This window comes from Terrapene carolina, unplaced genomic scaffold (assembly GCF_002925995.2).
Source record: "Terrapene carolina triunguis isolate 2854851 unplaced genomic scaffold, T_m_triunguis-2.0 Scaffold69, whole genome shotgun sequence".
Taxonomy (NCBI): Eukaryota; Metazoa; Chordata; order Testudines; family Emydidae; genus Terrapene; species Terrapene triunguis.
The window spans coordinates 31053064-31072557 of NW_020664420.1; the positions used below are offsets into that span (position 1 = coordinate 31053064).

The 19494-nt window shown below is 41.2% G+C and overlaps 3 protein-coding genes across 7 annotated transcripts in view; 2 read left to right on the forward strand and 1 right to left on the reverse strand.

Annotated features, from left to right (window-relative positions):
- NDUFAF2 (NADH:ubiquinone oxidoreductase complex assembly factor 2) overlaps positions 1-5714 on the forward strand; it is a 129859-nt gene extending 124145 nt beyond the window's left edge. Inside the window, exon 4 of the mRNA XM_024193180.1 lies at positions 5317-5714. Within this exon, the coding sequence (XP_024048948.1) occupies positions 5317-5568 (252 nt within the window). The 3' untranslated portion in view covers positions 5569-5714. The remainder of the gene's footprint in view (positions 1-5316) is intronic.
- A 4895-nt stretch (positions 5715-10609) lies between these two features.
- Positions 10610-11521, reverse strand: SMIM15 (small integral membrane protein 15). Of its 2 annotated transcripts, none has more exons than XM_029910899.1 (2): positions 11342-11521; positions 10610-11136 (listed from the first exon to the last, which is right to left on the reverse strand). In XM_029910899.1, exon 2 carries the CDS (start codon positions 11119-11121, stop codon positions 10885-10887), a length of 237 nt encoding a protein of 78 aa, XP_029766759.1. In that variant the 5' UTR covers positions 11122-11136; positions 11342-11521; the 3' UTR covers positions 10610-10884. The 2 variants fall into 2 exon arrangements, with proteins under 2 accessions (XP_029766759.1, XP_029766760.1); XM_029910900.1 differs by having other exon boundaries at positions 11335-11521.
- A 310-nt stretch (positions 11522-11831) lies between these two features.
- The window catches only part of LOC112102105 (THAP domain-containing protein 6-like), a 29393-nt gene continuing 21730 nt past the window's right edge, over positions 11832-19494 (forward strand). For 2 of the 4 annotated variants that reach the window (XM_024193177.2, XM_024193176.2), the window contains exon 1: positions 11832-12202. The gene's annotated coding sequence lies outside the window, so the exon portion shown is untranslated. Of the gene's footprint in view, positions 12203-15085; positions 15146-19494 lie in introns of those variants that run through there. The other 2 variants (XM_024193175.2, XM_024193179.2) reach the window with 2 other exon arrangements.

Below are 19494 nucleotides of genomic sequence, written 5' to 3' on the forward strand. Positions count from 1 at the left end.
CCCCCCCCGAACTCCCAACCCCCCCCCCCGTCTCTTGACTGCCCCATCCAAAACCTCCCTGCCCCTTTTCCGACCCCCTGGCCCCCTTGTTGTTGGCCTTCGCCTAATGTCTCTGTGAACTTGCTCAGGAACGGCCTGAGCCGTTTGTCTCGGCACGCTCGTCCCGGCAGGCTGGCTGGCAGGGGAGGAGGAGCGGGGGAGGAGCTCCAGACTGCCGGAGGCGATCTGCGAATGCAGGGAGGGAGGGAGGGAGGGAGGGAGTGTTCTCAGCTGCAGGGGAGAGGAGGGGGAAGTGGAGGAGGGGCTCTCTCTGGCTGTCGGAGCCTCATGTAAGTGGCACCATCCGGCCGGCTGCCCTGTTAGCCGCGCGTGCTCTGCATGGCGGGGGAGAAGTCCGGACATTTACAAATTCCCCCCGGACGCTATTTTTAGCTCAAAAATCCGGACATGTCCAGGGGAATCCGGACGAATGGTAACCCTAGAGAATGGTATGGTAGATCTCAAATCAATGAAGGCTACACTCAGAAAGACTTCTGGAATATGCTGCTCAAACAGTTTCACTTTTGTTTCTACTGCCTGTCCCTGGCTTCTCACATTTATCTCCAGACTACTTCTCCTTGTCCAGATCTATTCCGCCCCCAGCAATCTTCTATTCATTGAACTTTTTGAAACTTTGCACTTTTAGAGAGGTAAGGGATTGACTCTGTGTACACAAATTTGCAGAGGGACAATAGGGTTCAGGTCTGTTATTTCTCACCTCTATATATTTATTTATTTATTTATTAAAAACATTTTTGTTGTTAACAAGCATGTTATCTCTGGAGACACAAATCCACAGTTTGAGAACGGCAAAACTAAGCATCTCTGATGGTATCTTCTAGACTTAGCACTGAGTCCTATTGGGTAGATAGAAAGATTAACCTAAATAATCTATACAGAAGCCCCTGGAACCCCATAAGATTGGGTCCCTAATCCATGAACTATTGGAACTCATTTACAAAACTTTTCTTAAACATTACATGAATATATTATCTCATACTATAGAAATAGAATTTATAATCCCTATTCCATGATGAGATAGCTTTGAGCTATAATGTATCTTAATTAAAACTATCTTCAGATAGGTATTTTTTCCTCAAAAAGCATTTTATCAAAATAATCCAATTTAAATTTAAAAAAATCCAATTTAAAAAAAATTTTTTTTTAAAATCATTGATTTTTATCTACCCCGTAATATACGTATTTCGCTTTTGTTATTAACTGACCTCTAGAATTGACAGCAAAAGAGTGCACCAGTTGTTGATGACTTCTATATACAGTATATGTCATGCTTATCATGACACTTTCTGTCTCTGCTTAGATTATTAATAGTGAGATTTGTCTGGTCAGCATTTGGGTGGAGGGGGAAAGAAAAAATTAGTGTCATTTGCTGGCTGAAATTGAATCCTTCAAGTCTAATAATAATCCCTTTCATCTTCAAACATAACTGATCAGTACTAACACCCTCCTCTAAGATAAGTTAAATTATCCACATTTTACAGATGGAGAAATTTAGACAGAATGTAAGAGACACTTGTCTAAGGCTATAAAGAGAGTCAGGGGCAGAACTGAAATTAGAACTCAGGATTTACTTCACCCCAAATCTTGTGCTCAGACCACCAGCCGGTATCAATGTCTTGAAACACATTCTGAATTCTGTTTGCAAACAGGGAAATGTTCCTTTTCTGTTTTTGTTTGTTTGATTTAATGTTCAGAACACTACTTAATTTCCAGTGAACTGCCCCAAGAAAGTGAACAGAATCTGAAAAAACACAAGTTACAGATTGATAACACAGCTAGGAGAGGTGGTGAAATGCATTCTAGACTGTCTCTAACTTGTATTAAACAAGGTCCACCTTTAGCATCTGTGTTTGCTTGTGTTAAATGTTTAAAAAACTACCCTTTTAAGACTGAGCCTATTTTTCTGTTTGTGTTATTCACACCACCTTAAATTAAAACTAAACTATTAAAAATATCCAGTTTACTGTCACATATACACTGATGTTTGCATTTTGCATTTCAATACCGACAATGAAAATCCATGAAGTAAGTTTCCCTTCTGTTTATAGTTCATTTCTCTTTTAAGTTATCATTCCTGCAATGTTTTGGTTGCAAATGCTGCAAGTGGAATGTTTGTTTAAAAACAACTTTCCAATTGGAACTTTAAAAAATACGGAAACATTTGTATTGGTCTTATGTTTTGTAGAATCTTTATATGAAAATTCTAAATTTTGATTGGACAGTGCCTGTCTTTAAAAAACAAAACAAAAAAAATCCATGGACAAGATTTTTACAAGAAAACTATCTGTAACATTATCTGCTTGGGCCAGTTTTTCAAATGTGCAAATTTCCACAAAACTCCTGATTCATACGCTCAAATCAGGAGTTTCTTGCACACAAACCTCTGTTAAAATGTACATATTAGTTGCATAAATTTTATGCATAAATTGAATACCGATTCTTGCATTTTAAAGTCTGCCTCTGAAGTATGTAGATTGCAAATGATTAATTCTTAGACGTTGCAATACTGATTAATACTGATTAAGAAAAATACAATGGATTATTTATTTTCTGATTTCTGTGGTGAAATCCTGGTGCCAGGCAAAATCAAAACTCCAATTTCACAACAGCCAGGGATAGTGCAGATATCAGAGATTTTTTTATTTTATTTTCCACATGCCTCTTAGCCAGTAAAAGCTGATGAAACAATTAACGTTAGCGCATCCTTTAAAACCAAACTACAGTTACAAATCAGTGAATAAAATGAACCCTAAAACATACAGGATTTAGTTAAAACTATTTTCATCTGATCCTGTAAGGCTCATTTAATTAGCTATCACTTGCAAAGATTTGGGATTAGTAAATAGCTGTTTCAAAAACAAAATGGACTAGATCCCTACATTTTTAGTACCAATTTTAATATCCATTTAACAGACTATAAACACTTCCCAGATACTAAAAGCATATGTTTTGATTATTTAAGGGTGAAAGACTTACACAAGACAAATCTGGAATAAGTCCTTGGAAATCAGTGAAGTTATTCTAGATTTACACTAGTGTATGGTAAATGAGGGCAGACTTGGGGGACAATGCAAATTCATTATTACATCTTGACAATGATGAAGAATCATTACTTTGCTGTTCTAGATAATTTTTATCCCCATTCTAGATAGTGGGGATAATACCGTGACAGAAAGCACCCCTGTATTCACACCTTGCACACGATTGTAATAATCTTTGAGAAAAATATGCCTTGTAAAGTCTCATTTGAAAACTAATAACTCATTGGTCAATATTATCATGATGAAATACATGTAGCAACATTATATGAAAAGTTAAGAATTCCTCCTAAATGATATTGGTAGCACATGTTTAAACCCATGCAGCCTCAATTAGGCAGGACTGGTCAAGCAGCTCTTAAACAAAGGAATGTTTATTTGCTTTAATTTACATATAAGTAGTAAACAAGGTCCTTGAAACAACAAGAGGGAGCAAGGCAAATCTGCATTTTAGCAAACGATAGCATGAAACCTCTTTTACCAGGACACCCCACATATCCATCCTCACAGCTGGAAGGAACTTTTCTAGGGGTAACCATCTGGAAAATCCATTTAAAAGGGCAACTGAACTAGAAAAGTAAGGGGCAAAAACACCCCAAGTTATTTCTCCCTATCCATCTCTCTCCTTCACCTAAGAAGAAAAAAGAAATACCCTTTGGACTCCAAGAGCAGATCCTGACCAGAAACTTGGTCAGCAAAGTTATTGGGAACCTGTGGTAAGAATTTCACCTTGAAGCATGTTTAGCATTTTATCTTTGTTTTTCTTGTAACCGTTTCTGACTTTAATGCTTTATACTTAGGTTTTAAGTAAGTACATCTCCTTGTAGTTAAATAAACTTGGTTTATTCTTTAAATAAAACTAATCTAGTGTTGTGAATTGTTTCGGTAACTCCATTTATCGTAGCAGACTGTTCTATACTGATCCCCTTAGAGGAGCAACAGAAGTAATATATCTGTACTGTCCAGGAGAGGGCTGGACACATACTTTGGGGAGGAAATTCAGGACTGAGAGTGTGTTGGGGGTCACCTTGTAAGTAGTAACCAAAGGCTGGAAGCCAGAGGATGGCTGGGGTTTGATGACAGGCTCCTGAGGTCAGATTTGCTGGATCAGGGCTGTGGCTATACACAGATATTCAGGCTGTGACCTGCATGCTGGCAGGCTGTTTGTTAGCGGCACAGGTGGGAGCTATAGCAAGAAAGCATTGTAAGACACCCCAAGTGGCAGGGAAGAGGTGACAACATCTCACTGGTCTGGATTGTATCCCAGAGTGTCATAACCACCTACTTCACAAAGGTTTTTAAAATGCTTTAAGATCCTTGGGTGGAAATTACTATAAAAAGCATGTAATCTTTTCTGCTTTTGCTTTTCAGTCTTTGCTATCTCCTACAATCTAAGCATTAGGGAAGTTTTATTACTGATATATACAACATCACCTAATGTGGGATATATCTGAGCAGATAAGAAAAGGACAAACAAAACTCACTTCTTCACTATTAAGTATTTTTCTTATTTTCAGAGTCTTCTGGGCACTATTTCCCCATTTTGCTTTATTTCCACTCATACCTATTTTGGAATCTTTCTGATTTTCCTCTCAGCAAGATGGCAAGTATCACTAATAGTGACTGCTACTGTGCTAAGAATTTTTTGTAGAGGTTGTTACCTGAAGCATCTGGTTCATTCTGTGCTGCTCCATTGGCACAGTTTTCTGCCACAACTACATTACCCCCAGGATTATGAAACCAAATCAGGCCTCTTTAAGAAGTTTTTTTTTACAAAGGTTCTTAGGTGCTTCCTTTTATCGTGTGTGTGTGGTATGCAAATGATAATTTGAAACAACTGTGTGATATAAGGTCTTACATCAGAAAACTATGTGGAAGGTGCAGCAAATTTTATATGTATTTTCACATTTTGATCAGAAGTGTATTTAACAAGCCTTCCATTTTGATCTAATATCAGCTTTGAATAGTGCAGTTCAGCTCTGCTTTAACAAGTTAATCAAAATATTGAAGCATTTTTTAAGCTATGATTAGAATTGCAGTAATCCAAAGCAATGCATTTTGACTATCTTTATTTTGCAAATGCATATGAAGAGAGAATGTATAAAATTAAGTTTAAGAAAAAAAGATACCTATGGGTTTTAGTTTGCTATTTCAGTAGTGTAAATTACATTGATGTCTGCTTTAACTACTTTCCTTCTTGCCTGGTGGCTTTTTGCAGGAAATTCTTAAGAATGAAAACTATAGAAAAGAAATAAAAGTGAAAATCACAGATGCTTCTGAAAAGGACAGCCTCCTTCAGACCAAGGAATATGAGGGATTTGTTGCTGAACCAGTTCAAACTCAAATTAAAGGCCATGCATCATCCCCTTACTATGGAAAGAATGAGCCTTCACCAGACCCATCCAGCACTGCAAAAACCTTTCAGCCAGGTTCCTGGATCCCACCAGATAGCAGTAGCCGTAATAAATAAACAGTTGTAATGTGAAAAATCTTGCCAATGAATTGCATAGGTAATTGCTCTAACAAGCAACATGACTGAAGAAAACTTTTTCATTTACCAACTGTTGTGTGAGAAATAAACTGATATATTAAAGTTAATTTTCATTTGTTTTTACACAGCCAGATCTTAGACATCATTGAATTCTTCGTTACTAATTAGTAAATCTTAGTATAAAAACTACTGCTACTTAATTTTTGGGGGTTTTTTAAGTAATTGGTAATCTTTTGTTATTCTTGAGTTCATTCTATTTAGTTCATTGAGATAGGAAAATGTCATAATATACTTTCTTTTGACAGGCATTTTTCCTTAAAGGTAACAATTTTTTTTTAAATATAACTATAATCTGGTCTTCAACATAATGGATTTCACATAGCTTATTTGTAGACATGAAGCTTAGAAATGACCTTTTGCGCTATCAAATCTAGATTTTTTTTGCTTAATCATCATGCATTTCTCTGGAACCCCAAAGAGTTCCCTGCCTATTTTTGCCTTTTAATATGGTCAATGCTGTTGGCTCTCCTAGGTGATTGTAGGGTCTGTTTGACCTCATTAACATAAAGCACTTCAACAATATAGAGAGATTATATTCTTTGTTAATTTTAAGGGACTATATTTTGTAGCTGCATTAATGGATGGTAAAATCAAGTGTGTGTCTTGCTGGCCATCTGTAAGTAGTGTAAAGTGCTATATGGAATCAGTCTGAGTCAAATAAGAGCAGAGTGTGGAAGCACTCTTATTTTCCAGGAATTTAAGATCTCCTAGGGTATGTCTACACTTACCCGGTAGTTTGGCGGCGAGTGATCGAACTTCTGGGTTCGACTTATCGCATCTTGTTTGGACACGGTAAGTCGAACCAGGAAGTGCTCGCCGTCGACTGCGGTACTCCAGCTAGATGAGAGGCTAGGCAGTGTCTACTCCAGGAGCCAGCAACCTTTCAGAAGTGGTGTGCCGAGCCTTCATTTATTCATTCTAATTTAAGGTTTCGCGTGCCAGTAATAAATTAGTTTTTAGAACGTCTCTTTCTATAAGTCTATAATATATAACTAAACTATTGTTGTATGTAAAGTAAATAAGGTTTTTAAAATATTTAAGAAGCTTCATTTAAAATTAAATTAAAATGCAGAGCCCCCTGGACCGATGGCTAGTGTGAGTGCCACTGAAAACCAGCTCGCGTGCCGCCTTTGGCACACGTGCCACAGGTTACCTACCCCTGGTCTACAGCAATAAAATTTGTATCAGGATTACAGGAAGGGCCAGTAATGGTGCAGCTACATCAGTGATAGTAAAAGTGTAAAAACTTGTGTAGACAGGGTGCAGACTTTGTCCCTCTTCCCCCCAGTGCTATTAAACCTGCTCTGTACAGGTTGTCCTGACTTGGTGGTAAAAGCATCTGAGCTCTGTGTTAATGACTTAGCACATCTGATAACAGTGGAGAGTGCTCTGGCTAGGTCTCCCTAAAAGCTGTGGCACACAGGCCCTAAATTCTGTGCGGAAGGTGTCAGACTTGTAAGAGCTTCAACAGCAAAACAAAAAACTATTGAAATATGAAAAATATCAGACAATACTACTTGTTTTGATATTCAACTTTGGACATCAGTGTTAGAATGTCTTTCAACTATGCATTACCCCGAAATGTTTAATGTGCAATAGGATTTGATTTGGATAATACACAACTTCATTACAGAAGTTGTCAGACAGGAAGAGCTGGAGGCTTTGGCTCCTTTGCAAGAGTGAGTTAAGGTTTCAGGCTCTTGAGAGGCAGCTGAAGCTTTTAGCAGCTGAAGAAAAGATGCATCTCTTTTTTTCTCATTTCCTATCCATATACATGGTTTGACATTTTGATCTCTTGCTTCACTAGCCCAGCACCCTTTGAAAAGAACCAGCTTCTCCCCTGTTAGATAGAGGTTTCTTAAAATGATCAATGCTGACGTTAACACTTACTGTCACTAGTTTTCAGAGGTAGCCCCACCCTTGCAATGAATGGACCACGTGTTTGTATCCTAAGAACTTCACTGGTTTGTGTTAATTTATAAGATTGTAACCATAGATTATGAAGGCAAACATGATTTTTAATTAAGTTTAGATTCTTTTGTTAAATTCTATCAATTTTATGAAATTTAAAGGGCCAGAGCTATATTATTACCCCCACTGTACTGCTTCTCTCCCCCACCATATTCCCAAACAATTTTAGAAATAGGACTGAATGGTATCTGAGACTGACCACTATGAAATATTTTATATGATAAAGGGAAAAACTGTGTGTGATTATTACTGCTTGCAAAAGGGAAAGAGTATACTTCAAAAAAATATCTTGATGGGTTATGCCATGGTGTGAGAATGAGCAGAGTGAGTTTGGATCTAGTATCTGCCCTGCAGCTGCCAAAAGAAAAAGCTTAACTCACAACATTGTTCAGCAGTCAAGGTAGACCATCTTACCCAACCTGATACCAGCCCCCAGCCACTGCCTGAATTCCCCCCTTTCTCTACTCCATCATTTTCAAGTTTATCTTCAAGGCCAGAGTTGTCTGACCTGTTTTTGTACCACTTTTCTGTCCGTCCCCCTATCTACCAAAGGTGTTGGTTTTGATGCTTCTGTTACCCCTGTTATATTTAGCCCTGCCCCTAGACCCCCCATCTTGAGCTGCTCTAAGCCACTACCCTCTTTTAAGAGAACCCTTTAACTTCCTTCTCCAGTGTCTATAAGAAGCCTGGCACATTTTAAAATTACTTGCTCCATCATGCTGAGTTATTCCTAACATCTTATTTGTTCCTTTCATCCTTCCCCAGGCTGCACATGTCCAAAACTGGGGTGTAGCCTCATCTGAGATTTTCAGTGTCTTAAGTGATTCAGAAATCCACGTTTACGAACATGTTTTTGCTGTAGTGGGAGGCACCCAGCACATGCTGCGATATTAAAATAAAGGAAAGTGGTGGAAACACATCACATGGGATTTAAAGTGACTGAACAAAAAATTAATATAGGAAACAATCTTGCAATAATAGACTAAACAAATAACATGTATTTTCCATGTCTACCTTCTGATTCTATAAATTAACTAGACTACACCTGGCTTTAATTGGTGTGCATGGTGAGATTCTACCTTCCACCTCCAACACAGGACAAATGTTCCCAGTCAGAATGCATCAGCTGGTTAACAAATGCTTCACTTGGAGATTTTAAGAGTGTGAGTCCTTTACATCAGCCACACAGAGTGAGCTATGCCTACTATAAAAAACAATAGTGCATTCATTGGTGACACATACAATAAGTCACACCACTTTTAAGAGGATTATGCCTAAGAATTAGTTAAATTGGATCATTTTCACTTACTAATGTATGTTGAACCCATTCTCCTTAGAACCCTTTCTTTAAGGAAATATATACTTAAGTATTGTACAGATAGCACATTCCTTTGCTCTACAGCTGTTACACATTTTTAGAAGTCAGAATAAAGAACGAACACATTTTAAAAAAAAAGTATCAAATTTATTTATGTAATGTAGTTAGTTTTAAAATGGAACAGACTCAAAACTATCAAAACTGTATAAATACCAAGGTGTAACCATATTGAAGACAAACACTGAAGACTTAATCCAGTAGATCATAAAAAGGTGAGAAGACGCTTTACATTCTAACAATACTTGTCTTGAGCAACACTCAGAAGAAAGCCAACTATTACACCTCAATGTTTCACATCTTTTACCTAAGGGGTAGTCTACACTGGCAACTGTTAACGTGCCTTATATGTGGTCACGGCGCAGTGCTGAGAGAGCTCTCCCAGCGCTCTTTAAAAAAAAAAAAACAACCCACCTCTGCGAGGGGCATGGCTCCCAGTGCTTATGCACTGTCTACATTGGTGCTTTACAGCACTGAAACTTGCTGCGCTCAGGGGGTTGTTTTTTCACACCCCCGCACAAGAAAGTTACAGCGCTGTAAATTGCCAGTGTAGACAAGCCCCAAGATTGATTTAACAAAACTTCCTGTTTATTTGTATTGGTATGTATCATCTCCTATTCACTTCCTCCTTTCAATAATATAGAGCATCTGCTTTCATAAGGGTTTATCCTTTACATACGAAGTGAAGAGCTAGGCATGAGAATCCAGTATGACAAACCACAACTCTATTCGCTCTGGTTAAGAGATGTTATTGGAACAGGGCCTAAAACTTGATTGCTACTACAGGATCAGACCCATTGGAACTATAGTAGTAATAAAAATTAAGATTTGCTAGAGCACATTAAACTACACATTTTTCACTTTTACTATTATTCTTTGGACAGAAAAATCTGAATAAATTAAATCTGTTAGCCTTAGCTCCAACTAACTTTGCAATGTTTACAGCACTAGAATCACATGCAGCTTTTGTTTCTTTTCATTAAGCCATCCTTCCAAAGCTGGTAATATCCAAAGCAGTTCCTCTGCTGCTCTAGAGTTACTGTTGTCATCACCTAAACCTAGAATGATATTTAGTTATTTGCCAAATGGATCTCTACATTCATTTTGTGAAGTATATTGTAGGCAAGAGCTGTTCACATTGGGATATTGTGAAAATGAAGTCATTTGCCTACTGCTTGGTTGTAAAAAGTTTCCTTCTGTGAACTATCCAAAAAAGGCTCAGTGGGCTACTGATAGTCCAGGAAGCAGATTTTGAGAGCCACTCATGAAGAATTTAGTTGAGTTAATATGAAATGCTAACACTGTTCATATAATAAAACAAACTCCTGAGAACACAAAGCTGACAACTGCTTCAGAAACAAGGACTGCTATTCCAGGGCCAAGTTGAAACCAGGAAAAAAAAAAAAAAAAAAAAAAAAAAAGGTACTATAATGAAGACAAATCAACAGTAGAAAAAAAGGCTGTATAAAAACAAAGTTCCTAAGCTTCTAGAAAACCAATGACTGCAGTATTTTTAGAAAGTCAGACATTTTAATTTTTTCTTCCATAATTTAATATTGACATGTTTGAACAATTGCTAAAGCAGTTCCAATTTTAAAAAAAACAAGCCCCACCACCACCAATCCATTCATTTTAGTGTATGTCATGTAAACATACAAAAGTAAACTCATTGGAAAGTGATATCTGGTTGAAATATACACATCAAATGCCATTGCAGATTAGACAGAGATAACACCACAAATTGTTTAAGCAGAACATGAATAATTTCAGGGGTTGAAATGTCAGTTCAAGAAGATTGCTGGAGGAAGACAACACCACACAAAGATATAAGTGTACAAGAATGCTTCAACAAAAGCACTTTTTTGCACAAGGAAGGCATTTTGCCTCGCTTAATCCCTCTTTGTTCGTTTGGCTTTTGCAATATTTTCCTGGCGTTTCTGTTTCTTCTTTTGCTCTCGCTCCCTGGCCTCAATCATTTTTGCCAGTTTCCATGATAGCACTGCACTTGCTAGGAACAATGGTGTAAGGGCCAAGATCACAGTGGTAAGAAAGCCATATGGGTCCTTCGCAGCCCATTCCACAACATATTCAGCCCATGCTTTGATATCAAACATCTTTTCTACCATCCAATTGGGGAAACCCTATGTAAAAATTGAATGATAAAATCGTTTCATTACATAGTTATAAAAATAGTGCAAGTTACCGTGCCTATGCAGTGCAGTATTCAATATCTGTCCCCGTTACACAGTTATTCAGAGTGCTTCACATTTATTTAGATAGAGGGTGGGAAGCAGAACTCAGCTGTTACGATCGTTCTCCAACACATGCTTTCCACCCACCTCTCACCTTTCCTATTCAGACCAGTAAATAACGGATTGTTCCCAGGTGGGTTGTTTATGCAGCCAAGTTCGTTTTCTTTTAAACTCTTGTTCCAGCCCCGGAGCCGGCGGGACCCCCCAGTGGTTTCTCCGCACCCCAGAGTTAAAAGTCCCGGGCCTAGCGTATCTGCGGTCCACGCTAAACGCGGGATTGGTAGCGAGACGATACAGGGAATGCGGCTGGCGTTCGGCGCAGGGAGCCCCGCACTGGGGCGGGAGCAGCGTGTCCGCTCCGACTACCCGTACCTGGAGCGGGGCCCGGGCGGGAGCGAGCCGCTCACTGCACGAGTCGTTGGGGGCGGAGCCGACCCCCGCAGCGGGCTGAGGAGCCCACAGTGTCCCCCTCCCCCAGCGTGTCGGGTCACGCTCCCTTCCCCCGCCCCAGCGCTCTGCAGAGCGCAGCCAGCGGCACCCGAGGGGAGGGGCTGAATCAATCACTGCCCCGTGGCGGGCGAAGGGTCGGCTGGCGGCGCCTCCTGCGCGGGAACGCGGGCCCAGCGGCAGGGTCTCTGGGGAGCCCTCGCACTAGAGCCCGCCCAAGCCCCAGGGAAGAACTGACCCCTCCTCACGCTGCCTCGCCAGCTCCAACAGCGGCTCCACAACCAGAAGCCGCGAGGACAGGAGACTCACTGGCCAACCGGAAACAGGAAAAGGAGACAGCGCGGCCCCACCCCCGCCGTTACGCCTATGTCTGGCGCCGGCTAGAGTGTCCCTTCAGCCGGTGCTTCTCGGAGCCTGGACTGGAGTCACGTGATTGCGGTCGGCGGCGATGTCTCTGCCATTGCTCTGTGGGGGCAGAGTAGTGCGCGGGGCACTTCCGGGGCAGCTGGTAGGTAAACAGCATGCGCATGGCTGTTCGCGCGGGAGCGGGCTGGAGCTGTCTGTCCGTCAGTTAGTTCACGCGAGGAGCTGGCTCGTGCTCGTCGTCTCTCGCCGTGTGTGGCTGAGTGCGGACCCCCTGAAGAAGGGGCGGGGCGGAGATAAGGCTCCCTCAGGGGGACAGAAGGGGGAGGGGTACAGAGTCCCCCCCCCACACACACACATATTAACATAGTCTGGCAGATAATGAGCGGGGTGGGGGCTGCAGAAGCCCCTTGGAAAAGCAGAGTCCGCGCTGCTCCTTTGGGCAGATGTTGGTGGTGCGCTTTGAAACTGAGCCCGTCAGTGACAAATACCCCAGTGTCGTAGGCGGGGGTGTAACCCTGGGAGACTAACGGGTAAATCATCTACACCCCAAAGCCAAAGTCCGGTAAACCCCCCCCCCGCGCCCCCCCCTCTGACTTAGAGCAGGAAAAGAAACACATTTATTCTCCTAAAGCGCCGTGATCAACTCACTTTATACGCCAACGTGCAGTGTGGTGGGACCTGTCGGCTCATTTTACAGGGGTGTGTGCGAATACCTTGTTTGTAATTGAACAACAGTTGGTATTCTGCTCTATGTAGTGCTTATACCACCACGCCCATCACTGTAGCCTTCCCGTAGTGCATTAAGCCACGTGACGTACATCTGTGATGTGTTTGTTCTCTCATGGTCTCCCCTGGGGGAGGAGTGCATGCAGTAAAGTCTTGGTTTGGAATTTTTTTAAATCTATGTATACACACGTTGCCATAAATCCAAGAGGGTTCTGTCTCCATTAAAAAAAGGCACAACAGGCCAACTACTGGACCTCCAAGTTAAATTAGTTGAACTTCCTTGTTGTCTTGATGTGGTTCAGAATCCTAAAAGTAGTAGTGTATTGTTGCACATAAAATGGATGCAAAATGTCAACAAGTGGGGAAGGTAAAGTACATTTGCCTGGAATATTTTTGCTATAGTAAAAGCCTACAGTATTGCTAGATAGAACAGTGTGTTAGACCCCACTCTTGCTTACACTTACACATGCTTAATTTTACCACTGTAAGTGATCCCGTTGATTGCCATGGGGCTGCTCATGGTAGTAAAGCACATGCCTTAGTGTTTGCAGGATTGAAGTTTTAGCATGGTGGATTCAGAGATCTTGCAGTTTACTTGAACTAGATTGATCTGTTTAGCAATTTCCATTCCCAGGTTTTGTGTGCTTGTTTCTCATATATATTTGTATTATTTAAAGGGCACCACATGAGGAACAAGTAATGACTGTGCTTTACCAAAGGACATAATAATTGGCAAGAAATCTGATTGATCTAAAATTCTTTCCACTGGGTATATGTTATACATAAATCTTTGCTACATGCAGATCTTTGTCATAGAATAATTTATGCATTCTTAAATACAAATTTAAAATTTTCTAAGGCAGTACTGTCCAGGCTATGTCTGTAATATCCACTGAAAAGCACAGTCTCACTTCCTGTACTAACAACGAGGAGTCCTTGTGGCACCTTAGAGACTAACAAATTTATTTGGGCATAAGCTTTCATGGGCTAAAACCCACTTCATCAGATGCATGGAGTGGAAAATACAGAGGCAGGTATAAAAACACAGCACATGAAAAGATGGGAGTTGCCTTACCAAGTGGCGGGTCGATCCAATTCAATTAAGGTGGAAGTGGGCTATTCTCAACAGTTGACAAGAAGGGGTGAATATCAAGGGAAATCACTTTTGTAGTGCTAATGAGTTCAATGTAATCAAGGCGGCCCATTTCAAACAGTTGACAAGAAGGTGTGAGTATCAGCGGGGGGATTAGTTTTTGTAGTGACCCATCCACTCCTAGTCTTTATTCAGGCCTAATTTGACAGTGTCCAGTTTGCAAATTATTTCCAGTTCTGCAGTTTCTCATTGGAGTCTGTTTTTGAAGATTTTTTGTTGAAGAATTGCCACTTTTAAGTCTGTTATTGAGTGTCCAGAGAGATTGAAGTGTTCTCCTACTGGTTTTTGAATGTTCTAATTCTTGAAGCCCTTATATAAGCACTGGAATCTCTTAACTTTTCTCTAAGTGTCTGTCTCTTTGTATAATTTCTTCTACAAATGTCAGGAAAATGCAGAGCTCATCTAAATCAATGATGTGGTTATTATTTCTAAGATGTTGTATTAGCATTGTTAGATGGTTTTACAAACTGCGTTATCTAAGTTAACAGTTTATTATAGCAGGGGAAATCCCTAGTTTCCAAAAACAGGTAGACCTTAAAATGAACAGGCCATCCATGGCTAAATGATATGTTTATCATCATCATTTCCTGGAAAGCAACATAACATTATCTCCTTTGGTGACATTCCTGGATGTACTTATTGAAGATAAATTAAAGAAAGTGGTAGCCTAAGAGTACTGTATAATGATGCAGGCAAGTCAGGTATTTTGGATACCCCTGTTAATCTGGCAGATTAGATATCTATGACCCCTTTCTGGTTTTTGTTCAGTTCATTTATTTTTCTCCATTATAGTGATGCTACACTGTCAAAGTACACTGCAAAACAAGCACTAGCCCAGTCAACATCACAACTTTATACAGAGTGGAGGCCACTTAGGCTCAACACATTCAGAGCTAAATGCAAAACCCACTTCTAGACCCAAGCTTTCCCAAAGCACTACCCTTATTCATACCAATATACATGCTCTTCTTTTAAAATCATTACAGCAAATAGAAAAAATATCTGTGTCTTGGAGGTGGTGGAATCACAGTGCAGTGTGGGCTTTCACCTTTGCAGTATAAATATTGTGGGAGCTGATCTGTGTTTTCACCAGTGTGCGCCATTCCCTGTAAACTGCAGACATTTGCAGGGGCAAGCAGAGGAGAGAATGAGACCCAGAGGGGCTGGTGCAGCTGCCATGGCACCTGGAATAAGGCCAGGGAGCAGGTAGGAACTGCTCCACCTCTTCTCCCTGACACCCCAACTCCCCATATGGAGCACCCACCCTGACTCCCCTTCCTTTTTGTGTATCAAAGCAGTATGCAATGACTTTAGGGTCTTAAATCTCTACAACCGACACAACTAGGTTACAGCTGGGATGAAATCCCTGCTCTTTTTAAGTCAATGGGACTTAAAACAGCCATTGACTTCAGTTGGACCTGTAAAAGGGTGGTCTGCCCCTTTAAGGAACTACTAGGGCTGTGAGACAGCCAGCCCTCTACTGAGGCTTTAAGAGCCCCTTTTTGTTTGGGCCTGGTGGAGAGGATTAGCAGACCCAGCTGGGAAGGGGCCAGGAAAATTCCTGTAAAGGTGGAAAGAGCTCAGTTGAGAATGGTATCTGCTGGTTCCTGTGATAGGCCCCTGTAGGAGTACTGGGGAAGAGTTTTGTTTTACTTTGTGAGTTTTGTATTTGAAGAATAAATAAAGGCCTGAGAAAGAGGACCTGATCATTTGTTGGACATGGCATCAGTCCTTATTGAGCTGGAGAAACAGGCCAATAGCCCTACAGGGCCAAGATTTCACACTTAGTATCTTTGGGAAAGGAAAATATTTGGCTTTTCAGTGATCACCAGCACTCAGTGATAACAGCTAATGAAACAGTATCAAAATACCACTCAGCAATATTTTATAAACCAATTAACTTCAATAACATTAAATTGCCACCATTTAAAAAAAAATCTTTAACATACTTGAGCAGCATTGAAAGTTTTGTTAGGATGGAACCTTGAGTGAACTGACACTGGAGAGGTCTAGCGATATTGTCCATTGTCAAACTTCAAAAAGAATGACTGCACAAAGGAGTGAAATGAGGGCCACAAGATGCCAAAAACTCCAACCATAGTAGAAATGATTGATAATGCAGAGGAAGGCACAGCAGTGCTGAGAGTCACTTGCACAAAAGCAAAGCAGTCTCATGTTAGGAATCATTAATGAGGATGAAATTTTGAGTGTATATGTTTAATATATGCTTTCAATAAATTTGTTCATTTTGCTGGTGGTGACATGTTATTGGTGTAGAATCATGTAGAAAACCAGTGCTAAATGTTTCAATCCTAATGTAAATGCCTCTCTAGTTGCCTTTGTATCATGCTACTTTGTGGAGCAAATTCAACCCTGGTGTAACTCCATTAATATGTCCCATTGTGTCCATAAAAATGTAAGTTGACTTTCCCACACAGAAAATGATTTCTACAAAGTTCATGTACTATTTAATTTCATAATTTCCTTGACCTTGTATATTCCACCTGCTGAATAATATCACTCTTGTTTCTGGATGACGTGTATGAAGCTCCCTTACATTGCATATTGGTGAACATTTTTTTGAAGAACTGTAGATATTAAGTTTATCTAGTGTCTTTTTTTTCCCCAGCTTGTAATACCTCTAAAGTGTGGATGCTTTATCAGCACTTTCTTGGCCACGCATGACACATCTATAGTATATGCAGACCAGTAAGCTTTCTGTTTCTTATAGCTGTACTTGAGCCAACAAAACTACGTTGTACCATTGGGGATTACAGCCTCTTTGTATGTGCTACAAATCTTTATTTGAAAACATTGTTGTGTTATGCTGAAGTGGACCTGCAGTACATCTTTATTCCCTAGATCAGGGGTTCTCAACCTTTTTATTTCGGAGGCCCCTGCAACATGCTATAAAAACTCCATGGCCCACCTGTGCCACAACTGGTTTTCTGCATATAAAAGCCAGGGCCAGCCTCAAGGGGTAGCAAGCATGGCAATTGCCCCGGGGCCACACACCACAGTGGGCACTGCAAAGCTAAGTTGCTCAGGCTTTGGCTTCAGCCCTGGGTGATGGGGCTTGGGGCCCTGGGCTGCAGTCCAGTGTGGTGGGGCTTTGGCTTTCTGCTCTGGGCCCCAGCGAGTCTAATGCCGGCCATGCTTGGTCATGGCTCCCCAGGAGGCCTCAGACCCCTGGTTGAGAACCACTGCCCTAGATTGCATGAAGAGCCCCTTCCATTTGTGCTATTGCTACCATTTATACAGCTGGGCCTGAGCATCTCAGAAGAAATCATCAGTAATTCTGCTGATGTGCTCAATCCATTTCCACATAATCTGTGTAAACTCTTCTTAGACTGTAAACTGTTTAGGGTAGGGATTGTGTGTGGATGATGTCTAGCACATTCTGGGTACTACTGGAAGACAAATAATGAGAATATTACATTTTTCAATTTGTTTTCATAATAGTGGGTTTTGTATCTGGCTTTTAAAATTTTGATGGGACAAAAAAAGTATGCATGACCAGGGTCAGATTAAAGTATGGCTGAGTACCGTCATCCTTTAAAAGTGACTCACAATTATTTTTCTAGTAGCATTGTTTTTCTTCTCCTTAGAATGTTTTGGTATCCTGTGGTTTTGATCAGACATGAACCATATTTAGCCTTAATCTGTCTCTGGTTATATCACAACTTTAACTGCCTTTTTATGAGTAATCAATTTTAGAGCTCAAACAGGAAGTCAATTGCCCATAAAGATAGTAAGGGAAACTGGATTGCTTGAGAGATTGATAATTGGATATGAAGCTGTCCATCTCCTACCTAGGTCACTAGTTCAAATCCACCCCAGTATGGTAATGACTGAAATGGCTGTTTATTGGTTTGTTTGTTTTTTAAATGGTGAAAAAAGAACCTCAGCACTGCTATAGCTTTTTCTAGTAGTTAGAATAAGGGTCCAGGAGACAAGGAGATTTTTTTCCAGCTGGGCCACTAGGAAAATCAACTCAATCTCCTCACCTGTAAATGAGGATAAAATTTATCCTTGGGTAATACTCATCTTTGCAAAGTGCTTTTCTTTTCTTTGTTTCCCAGTTATAAATTTATAAATTCGTTCATCTTATCTGGATGAAAGAAAGTGTACATATGATTATAAGTGTGCCCATGATGGTGCTATTACGGCTTTCTGGAGCCTTTGTTCCATTTGCTTTATCTGCTTCTGCCTTGGCTCTGTTGTTTTCCTACTATATAATACTTATCCTGATCCACATTAATTCAGCTACGCTAATTAGTGTTGTTTCCATCAAGGTGTGTCATAACAGCAGCTCAATCTTTATGTGGGATGGGCATTGAACTTTTAATAGAATCATAGAAATGTAGGGCTGGAAGGGACCTCGAGAAGTCATCTAGTCCACCCCCCTGCTCTGAGGCAGGACCAAGTATACCTAGACCGTCCCTGACAGATATTTGTCTAACCTCTTCTCTAAAACCTCCAATGACCAGGATTCAGCAACCTCCCTTGGAAGCCTGTTCCAGTGCTTAACTATTCTGATAGAAATATTTTCCCTAATGTCTAACCTAAATCTCCCTTGCTGCAGATTAAGCTCATTACTTCCTGTCCTACCTTCAGTGGACACAGGGAACAATTCATCACCATCCTCGATAACAGCCCTCACATATTTGAAGACTTATCAGGTCCCCCTTCAGACTTGTTTTCTCAAGGCTAAATATGCCCCGTTTTTGTAATATTTACTCATAGATCAGGTTTTTAAACCTTTTATTATTTTTTGTTGCTGTCCTCTGGATTCTCTCAAATTTATACACATCTTAAAGTGTGGCACTGACAACTAAACACAGTACTTCCGCTGAGACCTCACCAGCACCAAGTAGAGTAGAACAGTTACCTCTTGTGTCTTACGTATGATGCTCCTGTTAATACACCCCACAATGATATTAGTCTTTTTCTCATATGCATCACATTGTTGTCTCATATTCAATTTGTGATGTAGTATAACCCTAGATCAGGGGTCGGCAACCTACGGCACGCGTGCCAAACACGGCACGCAAGCTGATTTTGAGTGGCACGCTGCCGAGGTCCCGGCCCTCAGCCCCCCCCCGCCCACTGCTCTCCCCTGAGGCAGAAGGAGGCAGAAGCTTGGTCCTGTGGCAGCCAAGCTTCCCCCCTCCCCCGCTTCTTCCCCCAGCGTGGTGCTTTCCTGCCCTTCCCCCTCCCTCTCCCTGCGCCGATCAGTTGATCGCCCTTGCTAGGGGGCGAGAGAGCGCAGAGCCGAGCGGCAGCGTGCTCCCTGCTCCGTAGAGGAGGCAGAGAAGAGGTAGGGACAGGACCTTGGGGAAGGGGGTGGAACACGGCATATCCCTTCCAGCCCCCTGCCATGAGCCGCTTAGGGCAGGGGGCTGGGAGCACCCCCACGAGCCGAGCACCCCAGCCCTCTGCTCTGAACCCCCCCCCACACCCAGCCTTCTGCCCTGCACCTCCACACACCCCCAGCTCTCTGTCCTGACCCCTGAACTCCCCCCCACACCCAGCCTTCTGCCCTGCACCTCCAC